General features: G+C 42.7%; 3 protein-coding genes across 5 annotated transcripts in view; 1 reads left to right on the top strand and 2 right to left on the bottom strand.

Annotated features, from left to right (window-relative positions):
- Positions 1-5: 5 nt before the first annotated feature.
- On the bottom strand, positions 6-1,807 carry LOC109474894 (keratin-associated protein 5-7-like; the record flags this gene model as incomplete). Its single annotated transcript, XM_019775366.1, has 4 exons — positions 1,657-1,807; positions 822-946; positions 322-505; positions 6-61 (listed from the first exon to the last, which is right to left on the bottom strand). Coding segments are annotated over exons 1-4 (513 nt in total), but the record flags the coding sequence as incomplete, so codon positions are not given.
- Positions 1,808-2,692: 885 nt separating this feature from the next.
- On the bottom strand, positions 2,693-8,716 carry LOC109475021 (probable weak neurotoxin 3FTx-Lio1). Of its 3 annotated transcripts, none has more exons than XM_019775554.1 (5): positions 8,682-8,716; positions 6,686-6,737; positions 6,200-6,285; positions 4,220-4,350; positions 2,693-3,931 (listed from the first exon to the last, which is right to left on the bottom strand). In XM_019775554.1, the coding sequence occupies exons 3-5, from the start codon at positions 6,231-6,233 to the stop codon at positions 3,698-3,700; spliced, it is 399 nt and encodes a 132-aa protein (XP_019631113.1). In that variant the 5' UTR covers positions 6,234-6,285; positions 6,686-6,737; positions 8,682-8,716; the 3' UTR covers positions 2,693-3,697. The 3 variants fall into 3 exon arrangements, with proteins under 3 accessions (XP_019631113.1, XP_019631111.1, XP_019631112.1); XM_019775552.1 differs by lacking the exon at positions 8,682-8,716 and adding an exon at positions 7,163-7,273; XM_019775553.1 differs by lacking the exon at positions 8,682-8,716 and adding an exon at positions 7,242-7,270.
- A 3,393-nt stretch (positions 8,717-12,109) lies between these two features.
- Positions 12,110-12,689, top strand: part of LOC109474995 (ubiquitin carboxyl-terminal hydrolase 2-like) — a 19,039-nt gene continuing 18,459 nt past the window's right edge. Inside the window, exon 1 of the mRNA XM_019775517.1 lies at positions 12,110-12,592. Within this exon, the coding sequence (XP_019631076.1) occupies positions 12,155-12,592 (438 nt within the window). The 5' untranslated portion in view covers positions 12,110-12,154. The remainder of the gene's footprint in view (positions 12,593-12,689) is intronic.

Genomic DNA, 12,689 nt, shown 5'->3' with positions numbered 1-12,689 from the left:
GGATAACCTGGGGACGAGATGGTGCCAGAATCTTCCAAAAACGTCCCTCCACAACTGGTCACTGGGTGGAATATACAGTGGCAGTGACATAGTCAATGTCATTTACTTAACTATGTAGAGAGTCACAAATACACTTACAACGCAGTTGCAAGAGAAACATCGTAGACTTTAAGCTGAAAAGTAACAATCCCATGAAATATTCAGCTTTTAAATTTGTTCTTTCAGCTCGTCAACACCACTTTCTTGTAGTTATATTGTAAAACCGCGACAGTATTAGGGGAAGATTGTTGACTAATGACGGTTATTAACATTTCAACCAACCTGCACGATCGGGTCCTGTCCAGTCAGTGTTAGGAACCCCACTGTTACACCCCTCCCCCTGACAACAGTCCCTACAGACCCCGGTACCGTCACTACTGCTCCTACAGGTGTCAGACACGGCACAGCTGCCGGTACAGCCACGCTCCAACCAGATGGGGACAGATCCCACTGTCACCACATCAACCTTCACCAGGAAACACCGTCATTCAAATAAATGTGTAAGTATAATATATAGATAACTTAGGGGGAAACAGCAGGTGCTGGTGTTGTAGTACAATATCATGTAGACAGACGGCGCTACTGCACGGTATCATTTGTTGCTCGCTGGGTGTTTTGCTTGTCTACAAAGAAAAACGCTCAGATCACTAATGATGCTCTTTCGAGTTCATCATACAGTTAAACAGCCTAGATTTGAAAAAAAAACTGTGCCAGTTGCATATGATGAAATACTCAGCTCATTTTGACGAGACCCGTTTGCTAACAAACACGACAGAACTCACATAGCAAAACTTCCCTGATTCCCCGCATGTGGTCAGGTCAGTTTTGGTCACACGCCTGCCACAGACTGAGGAGTTGACTTGAGTAGTTGAGCAGGAATAGCACTGTAGGGCCGCCACCACACAACCTGGAAATACACTGGGCGTGAATGTCATCTTTCTGGAAAACTCGTTACATATACAGCTTGGGAAATGGATTCTCTATAGAGTCATCTTTCTGTCGTGTTAGTCGTTTGCGCCCTAGCTTGGTTCCTGGGTCTGTCTACGTATCGCAGAATGTGTTCCTAACGCTCTATATTCTCCAGATAAATGCTGTTTCCTTTGAAAATGCAGCGAAAAGGATATCGTATCTGAATGCGAGCCTAAACAAAAATAAGGACAACGTTTTTTAACCGTAGATGGTATCAGGTGCCCCTTTAGCTCTCGGTCATCTTTCATCTCAAGTCAATCAAAATCAGATATCTTTAATATGCTCCTTTCATGTCCTACTCAGTTATCAGTGTACGTTGGAAAATTCATATTTGAATCACTACAAAAGCGACACCATATTGTAAATAGCTGATATATCCCCTGAATTACAGAATTTATAATACTCTTCCTAAGAAAACACAATAGATTAGCTCGTTAGAATCATATTTTAGTATTAGTTTGTGTATGTACCATTGTTGATTCTTTGCCATACACTGTACCAGCTACAGTTGTTGAGCAATAAAGTTGATAGATTTGATCTTTCATCTCAAGTCTCTCCAACTCTCAAACGGCACCGTGGTCGTTACAAACCCCTCGCGTCTATAGGTGATGACCGGGTTACTCGTATCTAATTTGTAAAAACTCTTACCGTTCATTATGAAGAAGATAACAGAAAGCGCTGAAACAACACGCCCCTTCATGATGTTTGCGTCCAGTCCGCGAAAGCAACGTGGAGGCCCAAAGTGCGCAGTAGTGTCGGATGTAGCAACAACACGACTGCTAAACGCCTTCTTCATGCGGGTAACACGACCCAGTTGGCTGGTGCCCAAACTCTCACAAATATCACCCCAGAGAAAAACAGGACTGAGGAACCTAGTTGAGTTTCGCCATTCGGTATTACTGTTTACTGATTAGGATTAATGTGAGTACACAAGTTGTACCAAAAAAGAACACTATAGTTTGAGACATGTGCCTGTTACTGCTATCTGGAATAAAAAACGTACTCCTGACACCTGAAACTTTTCATCGGTGTATAGCTAACGGCAGCAGCTGCAGTGTCCGTGACTTTACGGAGAGGTGTTAATACGAAGCAGCTGGAGAGATGGTAACCCGTGTGTTTATGGGGTTACCCTGTGTTGCGTGTTGATCTACACGGTTCGGCTCGGTGCTCAGGTAAGGTCGTCGGTTGGGTCACGTCAACATGTTCATGGAATGTGGCCAGGCTGTGGTAGTGCTTCTGTGTTTTCGGTTGGAAGTAAGGTCATCCAAGTCTGAGTGAGTCATATAGAATAGGGCTTTCAAATCTTTTGGATTGATATTGTATTGATTGCCTTGTCACAGTTCCCATACATTTTACATTGTACGACTGTCGAGCAATTAATGTAAAGTTCACTTCTTTCTAGTAGTTAGGATCTTGGATTTAAGACTTCTTTTCATCATGACTTACTAGACCGTGAAGATACCATGTTGCGGTACTATGCTCATTGAGAGGCACTATCATATCTAGCTGATGACTTCCTTACTCTGTATCCCTTTCCTAAGGAAGCATGGATAGTCAATAGTCGGAGTCGACAACTGCCAGGAGTTGATGATAGCACACAAATAAATGTCATGAGTTGAATGTTTCTATCAGTTTATATGGTGATGATAAAAGACAGCAACACCAAAAGGCGAGGCATGAAAGGTAACATATGCGCAAAGTTACTTTATTTGATGACTGCATCAGGAATTGCCGGCATATCATTTGTCCTATAGAATGTCTTTCGTTGGAAACTACATTGTATTCTAAATCACACTTTGTGTTACACAAATAGATATTTATCATGTCAACTATTTCTCTTCTCAAATTTTTACGTCTATATTTTTCTCTGTTGACTGCTCTTACCCTGTCATTATTTATTTTCCAGTTATTTTTCAATTATTATGGTGGCATTTCAGCTTACTTCGATAGGGGGAATTTGTTAAGGGCACTTTAACTCAATAAAACTGTTCTATTTCGTACCGGTCCAGACAATTTTATTTAAGAGGGATGCAGGTTCTAGAGTAAAATCTTCCCAACGAATCTTAATTCTCTTGTGTGTCTTGTTCGTCTTAACACTTTTATGGTCTGTCAATGTTAGAGGGGCGAGCCAGTCAATCTCTCTTTAAGAGTCGTAGCTCCCCACGTCATCAGGTCAAAATACCATCACTTCTAACAAAGTAGACATCTTAAAATGAAAGCCTTAATGTCAGATTAATATAATGCGTTTCTTTATTAAGTACGTATGGATTTGTGTAACGTCAGTTCCGCTTGATCAAACAAGGAGAACATCATGAACAAATCATTTTAGTAAGACTATCACAAACATATGAGAACAACGCCAGTGATACCCGCCGGTCCCAGGGCAACAGCCGCTCAAGTTAGAAAGTAGTCCGGACAGAGGATGACAGGTGTTTGGTTGAAACAGTCAGTTTTGTACTACCACTCATGTTGTTATGAAAGTTTTAACAGACGACTTAATTCACATAATTCACTCACATTTGCATAGAGCTTTGATATTATTCGCTGAAATAGATATGAAGTTTAGATCTCTACTCTAGGTTCATTTCGAAATGCAGTTGTTGGCCTGGGTCTGGTGATGTTGAACATTTTATGACAATGATGCTATGGTAGATATCGTGGCGTTGTTCGTGCACTGCTTGTGTCCCTATCACAGAACAGAAGCTATGGTGCCGATGGCAGCGGCGATCAGCACAGTGAGAGACACGTGGACGGCGCTGGCGCCACCGTAGTCAGGCGTCTCGAAGTTGCAGTTGTCGGTGGTGCAGCAGCGGTAGCAGTCGCCCGTGCCGATGATGTTCTTGCAGTCGTCGGTGACGTCGCATGAGCTGGCGCAGCCTCGCGACACGTGGGTCCGAAGCGTGGCGACAGTCGTCACCCGGACCTGCACGAAAGGTGTGTACGTGACGTTACCGACTTGAGTGGCATTTTGGAAGATATACAAGGCAAAACAATGTTTTATTTGGTAAACAACTTTTTACAACACGTACTCTTGATACACGTATATAATAGCGAACGGTAGCCTGAAGTATTTTGGCCGAAGGCTAGGTGCCATTGTATAATACAATCAAGAACGATGTACTTTTCTTGGAATGTGTCTTTTTGTTTTAGATTTGTTTCTTGTTCACCTGTTGTTGTTGTTTCAATAGTAAAGTACGACTTCGTTACTTACGTAGCAGTATGATTGGTTCTGAGGGCAGGTCTCAGACATGACTGCAGAGACGTTGTTCTTGCAGTCGGAGTCGTCAGTGAAGGTGACGGAACACTTCCGACACTGCAGGGCTCCTCCCAGACCCACAAATGCTGTCAACAACAGTAGATACGTCATAACTCACAAGAATGGACACGACAAGCACAGACCATACACACTACAAACTAGTGTACAGTCCACGAAAAACTCGGGTTTGGACTGCTAGATTTACATAAGTTTAGCCGTTTTTTTGACTATTCAAAGTCGGCCACTCTGACTCCGGGTATGGGGTTGTAATGTTTTAGCTTTACCTGTCAGGCTATCCATCACAAGGTTAAGCAGGATGTGTAATTACACACATGGCTATGAGATTTATGTATTCTGTATGACAACACCATAGGGACGTTCCCTTTGCCAAAATGGTGTCTGACACTGTTCTGACACGGCATTGTTCTGTCTGTACAGGTGAGCCGACAGTTCTCAGCCAGTTGGCACGCTATCAATTGTGGTCCTATTCATCAGACCATAACCTTGGGGTTTGGTTACTCGATTCAAAGAATCAAATAACAAAGACACAAACGATTGTTTCGTCGTCTGATCTGTTCCAATTCGACAATTTTAAAGCACACTCCACTGTGCGTGAGTCGTCATATCGACGTGATTTCGTACGATTAGATATGCTGTCGCCATTGAGACGGTGGCAGCAGTTCTACAGCATCGTCTCTGTCTGGCGTCCCATCAATGAGGTTATAGTCCCATCGTCAAACACATACACAGTTTTCATTCGGTATAATGCTTTTATTAACACATTAATCTAATGTGTTGATAATGCCCGTGATAGCATGCCCCAGACAAATGCCTTCATTCTTCCATAATTTGTCACTCTGAATGGATCCCACTACTTCTTCATATATGAAGGCCTTTGAAGGGTATGAATTTTAAACCTTTATTCTCGAACCTTCCATCAGTATGAAGAATGGAAAGTGTAGCAATGTGGCACTGAGATTACTAATGAAAACACCCAAACATTCTTGCCTTTCTACATGCAATGATGCGTGTACAATTGTCGAGACAGTTTACACTTCGTTAGACACCTAACGTACTGTGTGACTGGATTCACATACAAGTAAACGTAGCTACACAAAAGTCAAACAGCAAATTCTGCTAAAGCGGTGTTTTAAAAAAGAAAACAAAGGAGTCCAGACGTGTGAAAATTCTTTAATTTCCATGTTGTGGACACGGAAACCTGTCCCGTGTTCTCAACTGTTACTGGTTTTGTCCTGGGCGGGAATTGAGATACATGTGTGCGGACACTCATACGAACAGTATATTCTGCCTCGGGTATGAAACTGATCACAATCTGCGTCAGACCTAACTATCAACAATGGCTACCGTTTTCAGTAGAGTCGAATAGAGCTCTTATTTTCAGTTCATACCGCGGCCGTTTCTGATTCAACTTGTTTAAATATCAGAGCCCATGATACCACACACGCAACACGTTTCTGCGCTTGCCAAAGAAGAACACACTGACTTTCCTCATTCAAGCCAAGCGTCGTCGTGCTATCTGTATGTTGTCATAAACTTACCATGACGAAAAAGGGAAATTGTGTATATCTACGAATAGAACCACCAAGCATATTTACGAATAGAACCACCTTTGAGGCAAACCTCTGATAATTTTTCAGTGTATACGACAATCGTCAACCGCTGAGTCACAGCTGACATATTTCATTCACCGCGCTAATGTAGATTAATCGTATGAAAAATGCGTAACGGGATCAACATAACGTTAACACACAACATGGCTGCTAAACACCAAACTTCTACCGATATCTTATCATACAGGTTTGATCATTCCTACTCAACGGCAAAAACAACCCAGAGCGATTGGCATCTATGGGTCTCTAACTAGACGCTACACTAACGACAGATTACCAATAACCTAAAGCTATCAAGACTTACCTCCAACAAGCAGGATTGCCAGAATTGTTTTCATCTTTGCCACTTGTTAAACCGATCAAGGAACAGCTGTTGAAACCTGTAGAAACCTGCAGAATGCAGAACAGATGTTATGTATGTTGTTGTTGGCCGAATAACGTGGCAAAATGTCTATCTATGATTAGTATGAATATCTACGTATACATTAGTGTATGTATCTGACTTGGATAATCTAACTGACGGCTAAATGAACAGATAACGTAATTTTCAAGCACATGTATGACTTTGGCTTGAACGTATTTTTGTAGTGCTTTGACGTAACTGAACTGAACTGAACCCTGGTGGAGCTCGAGCGAAGACGAAGACAAAACACGCACCACAACTTGAGACGAACACAGTGAATGGGCGCGCGAATTAACCTGAAGCCATATAAGTACATCTGATGGGCGTTTAGAGACATTTTTTTGATCTGGATAACAAAACTTGATTCATAAGGAACTAAAAAAGTACCTGGTATTTGCCTATGTAAGTTGCGGAGGACACTGACAGGGTGCGCCTCGGTCTGTGGCGAGGATACAAAGATGGCTAACAATTGCAACACATCTGTGCACAGGTATGTAAGTTATGACACGCCCTGATTTCAAGGTAAATGAAGGAAGAGACCACAGAAAGTATATGATGAGGGGGTGTTTCGCAAGGAACATTTATCGTGACAATGCCATTTAAAGCCAACGGAAAGTAAAGGAGGAAAAGAGACCTAAACGGGTTGTCAGAAAGCAAAGAACAACGTTAAAGATGTCCAAACACGATGCAATGACAGCATCCATGGTAGCTAACTATCTGGAGCCCATTCCCCTGTCCGTACTGCCATTACCTTTCTAATCCTACAATGGACAGACCCAGACCTGGATAAACCAGTTTCACTGAACTAACCAGGGCCTTGAATACTGTCCTTTGATCCCATAGTAATTGTACAGGTTGACTCACCTAGCTAGATGCGTACGTGGGAAGACACAGCGACCTTCTTTCTTTGTGCGCTCAAGAACAAAGGAAAGGTTCGGCTTACCGGCACAGCACCAGGTGGTAATGATGGGGGAGCCACCACGCATGCGCTCCAAATCACAGCACGAATATTGCGACCACGTTTCCGTATAATTTTGTACTTAAGAGACATCTTCAGAAGTTCTGTCTATTTTTGATTGAATCTATCTGTATTAAGTCTTCCCATTTTTTTTTACTTTTTCAGTTTTTATACATAAATTTGATCAGTACTAGTGAACTGCAGACCTTTTGGCGGGATTATGACAATGGTGACTCAGACTTGATTATGAGTAAATTGGTTTATCTGAACCTGTGCCAGTTGACACCTTTGGCAAAGGAGAGTATGTTTCCTTTCTCAGATCTGTAACCACATTATCATCAATGGTCTAGAAACTAGGTATATATAATCGATGCATCAAATAGAGTGTTGTTGTTCTCATTCGTCTGCTGTGACACAAGATACATATTTCAAGCTTGGTTCCGAACTTGCACATCACGTCAACACAACTTTAGTGCTGCACTGCCCTCTAGCAGATATCATTGGTACTGAACCGACAATGTCAATGAGCCAAATGCGCTGTACGGTCATTGTACGTTCATACTATAGCTAAATTCAAAACTCCAGACTAATAAGTGCGCGCTAACCCCGTTGACATTGGATTTTGTCCTGATCCTTCATATAAACGGCGGACTATGATAAGTACAATCTGATTCGATAGCACTCGACTTGCCGCATCTAGACTGCCGTGAGCAAGGGAAGAGGGCTTGTTGTTTCGGGTTGTGGTTCATAGAATAAGAACTAAGGTTATTTTGACAAGTGTTTATACTGGTCACAATATAGATAGAAAGCGCTAAAGCTATCCGTTGTGAAAGGGTTAAAAATTATTTTCTTCTTTGACAACAAAGGACCTACTTGCTGAAAGCTGTCATAAACAACTGTCACGGTATATTGAGTAGATCTACTATTTTCAAACGCTGCTTCAGGGCCACGTCCCTCATTCCGATTGTTACTTCCTTCCCCATTCCTCCTAATATGTACACGTCAGACTTATTGAAAGGGCACTTACTGGCAACGGTTCAAAGCTGTAAATCCGAAATGATGAGCAATGATGGGCGTTGTCCCCAATCTCTGCAGCAGTTCTAACTTTCAACTGATTGATATTTACTTCTAAGTACGATGACCTAAATATCTACAAAAGGATAGTAAACAGTAAATAAAACGTGACCTTCATCTCCTAAAAAACCAACAGGGGGACGTGTAACGTACGTTACGGCCAGTAATAGTACCCCCAAATAAGGAAGACGCTATCAAATTTTACATCAACTTCCATTTCTCAGACAGCACCATATATTTGACCTTTTAAACGAATGGTTATTCATCAGATAGTTTTAGTTTCCCGCCTTAATGAAGCCATTGAGACTGGGCCGAGATCGAAAACGTGAACGATATCAAAAATGGTCTTACCCAAAAAAGCTGCTGTGTCTGCTCCGGCCGATCACAAGCTGGTCACGCGGTACACACACGCCTCTGCCCGCGCCTCTGCGCCACGCCGCGCCCTTTCCAGGGCGTTTAAGGGAGTTGAACACTTGCCAAGTCTGATGTCATGTCGAGATGAAAATCTTTAAGGGAAAGATCAAAGCCAAACATGAGATACTGTGGGAGGGGTAAGATGAGAGAAATATTGACTTGACACACCACACATGGAGGAAGGTCCATAAATACCCAGAGAATACGCACCTGCAACTGGTAGACGTAACTTTGACGATAAGTTGGGCCGAAATGAAAGTAAACATTCTGACAACAGCTTCGTGATGTTAATTTTTTGTACTGATTCATGTACGGAATTATTAATTCATGAACGACTAACCTCTACCAGCTTCGGAAGCGGTTGGAAAGAGTAGAAATTAGCCAAACTGAGACAGATGACATGTCAGGAGAGTTGGTCCACGATAAGAGTACAGTTTGCAGTTCTACAGTCTCCAGCCGCTTTCCGAAGCTTGGTAGAGGCTAATGAACGACACCCAAATACGCGCGCTCGAGAGCTAGAGAGAGAGCTCGAGATCCGTAGTCGCATATATGCATATTGGACCACGACATACATGTATGGTCTTTGGAGTTGCTCTTTTATTCATGTGCAATGTTGTTGTTTGTTCTTAATCATCGGGCACGAGTACGAGTACATGTATCTATGGCGTTTGGCTTTTGGAGAATAAACATAATTGAGTCGCTGCTTTTGACACAGCCTTGGCATGCCTCCAGCCATGCACTATTATCACGCGAACATCTTCTGACTGGGAAATGATTCTAGCGGGGCAGGAAGTCGCCATGTGACGTTTTTTTCCTAATGACCTAGTAGCCAGAAAAAGAAGTCGGTTACATGAATATAACTATTAACTAGAAAGGCCGACATTTGCTTTGGAGCAAATGCAGCGGATGGCTTCACCACATTTTACGACATGGCAGGGAAAGAAGGAGAACTACACAAGGGAAAACAATCCTTTACGTTGATATAACTATAGTATGAAGTGACAACAGTTGGATAGCTGTCCTAACATTATTGGTTAGGATTTTTAATTATATTTCAGTCCATACCATGGTATGGATGAAATATATTGTGTTCGAATTCCCTCATGTTTCTCCTCCTTCTCCTCTTCCTGCCTAACTCGGTCAGAGGGATTCAACTCAGCCATCATTCAGCCAAATGACCTGAAATTTGGCATGGAGGTAGAGTGGGCAAATACCCCCAGAGTTTTTTTTTCATTTTTTTGAAACATGCCTTTAAAAAAATTTTATGAAGGTTTTTGGGAACATTTTTCGAAAAAAAAAAAAAAGGATTTTTGAATCCTGAGCCCTGATGTTACAACCAAATGATCTGAAATTCGGTATAAGGGTACCTTGAACGTGTGTCTACAGAATAGCAGTCACGTATTTGGCATACACCACTTCCAAATGACTCATTTGGGGGACTTTAATGGCTATTTTCAGCAAAAAAGGGCCAAAAGTGCTGTACCCGTTCCATGTTTTATGTAAAGAATGGCGCGTTCCATCTGCCGTTGGCCATGGAACACGTGTTCCATTGCGGGTTACCTGAGGTCACATTGCACCTTAGTCGTGCGTAATGACCCACACATCATCAATTTTATGTGCCTAAGACCTTCAAAATGTATCAAATCTCATCATTGTTAGTATTTGCATACCTGTAATAACATATAATAAGATTAGTAAAGCTTTCGAGATTCAAAGTACTTGTTCTTACATCTTTGTTCTCATATAGCTACTATCTAATTCATTTATTTGAGAACCTTTGCACTGCAGTTTTGCACTGGGGTAAGTTTGGAATAGTCCACTTTTGCGTAGGAGGGAGATGGACTGAAATATGCTGTATTTGCTCCCAAGCAAATGTCGGCCTTTCTAGTTTAATTTCTAGGTTACCTCATCCAGGTTGGAGAATGTTCTCTTCACTAGACCAAGTACTTGATTTGCTTTTTATGACATGAGTTGAATGACTCATGCCCAAATATGTTAACACATTGCTGTAGTACATTTTCTATAACACAGCCAAAAAGCTATAAAGAAAAAAAAAACATTCTAAAAGCTTGTACCACAAAAATGAAAAAAAAAACGCATGGGGTATTTGCCCAATCTACTTTCATGCCAAATTTCATGTTATTTGGCCCTTCAATTTAAAGAAATGGCAGGAGAAGGAGGAGCAGGAGAAGAAGAAGAAACATGAGGAAAAACAATATGTCTTCAGCACATAGTATACTATGTTTCTTCTTTATCTAAGGAAGAAAACCAATTGTGTACGGTAATCCCTTGTGATTCACCCCCAATCTCCTCCCAAGACTGCATGAGGTGCCCTGGAAACGAGAAGAGAGCATTCCTAACAATCCTGGTCACGAGAGTGGGTCGCCATGAAAACATCTCAAAATTTCTGTCACGTGACTGATCTAATAATGGCGGCTCGGGCGATGATGATTCTCGGACGTTTTGCACTTTGACGACGACTACGCAACAAACCGGCACTTGTCGCGGACAGGATGTTCGCCGTACCCACATAAAGACGTCGTCTACGATATTTGACGTTTTTGGATCATTTTAATCAGGCGGCACTAGAGTAGAAGCCCCAAACTGACGACTTACTGAGGACGCTTTGCGAGGTAGGTGGGTACACAGACAGAAACGTCAAGGGGTGTGTTGGTATGGCGTGATTTCCCGGTCTGTTTGGTATGTCTGTTTGCTCTAACTGACCACAGTTAGCATCACGTCCATTTTTCTTTTCATCTGTGGTACAGGAAGGCCAGGAATCCCGAAGACTGCGCTAGCTGGACCGCCTGATTGCCCGACTCTGGGAGGGTGGTACCAGCACAGTGACATACCGGTGTGTATGTGTGGGTGAACCAGCCAGGGACAGGAAGTGGGCTTGACGCAAGATTTCTGGAATGTTAATGTAAATCTCATTAAACAGCCATATGAACTATGAAGAGAAAGCTGTCCAAACGATAATACGACTTCAGTGACTCTCTGGTGGCATGTCTTACTCCGAGTACCGATCTGTTAGGTCACCCATTCGTGAGAGCTCTCCTATGGCGGGTGGAAGCACAACACTGCTGTCAAAACGGTATCAAAGTATCTACAATTATCCATCATCATCATCCCTTATGCCGTCAAGGAACGAAAGCATTTCTGGTTCTGCGTATCGAAGGAGAGATCCTTCTCCAGCGGACAACTATACCACGACTTACGGTCGGAGCTACACGAGTAGTAGTCGCACCCTTCCCAATGGCCCAGGACCACTTGATCGAGAAGGAAACAGAATACCAAAGGACAGGTGGGGCACCTACAATGGCAGCACAAGAACATCACCTATCAAATCTGTTCATACTGACAAACATGACGACTCGTATCGATACACTAGTGACAAGTATGGCGGCAGCATGAGTTCCTCGCGGTATTCGTCGTCAGCTTCAGGTGGCGCGCACGTGACCATCACAAAATTGGAAAGTGGTTCAAAGTCACACAGCGTCTCGGACCTGACAAGCAAATTTGAAAGACTTTCATCAACCAGTGACCCGACCAGTAAAAGTGATCCTTACAAGACCAGGAACACCTTGCCAAGGACTAATTCAATATCCAAACTTAGTTATAAAAGTGAAGATTTGCCATCAAGAACTTCCAATACTTCCTCGAGAGTCTCCAAGACTCAGGTGTCTGGTGGCCGAGGAAGCCAAGAAATCACATTGGACTTCAGTGCAGACAGAAGGAAAGGCAGCCCAGTCCGGGATCGTATGTCCAGATCCAGCTCTGTGGACAGGGAGAACGACAGTCCATCTGCAGTAACAAGACTGACCAACCACGGAACACCTCCGAGCAGTGTAAGTATTTCTGCACGTGTGTACATGTTTGTCAGTTTAAAATGAGCTGTGTTCGGATTCCCTCTGACTCTGAGCAGCTTCATGCATCTGTAAGTCT

This window comes from Branchiostoma belcheri, unplaced genomic scaffold (genome assembly GCF_001625305.1).
Source record: "Branchiostoma belcheri isolate BF01 breed outbred unplaced genomic scaffold, Haploidv18h27 scaffold32, whole genome shotgun sequence".
NCBI lineage: Eukaryota > Metazoa > Chordata > Leptocardii > Amphioxiformes > Branchiostomatidae > Branchiostoma > Branchiostoma belcheri.
The sequence above is the reverse complement of the archived record's forward strand: the minus strand, read 5'-3'. Positions and strand labels throughout refer to the sequence as shown.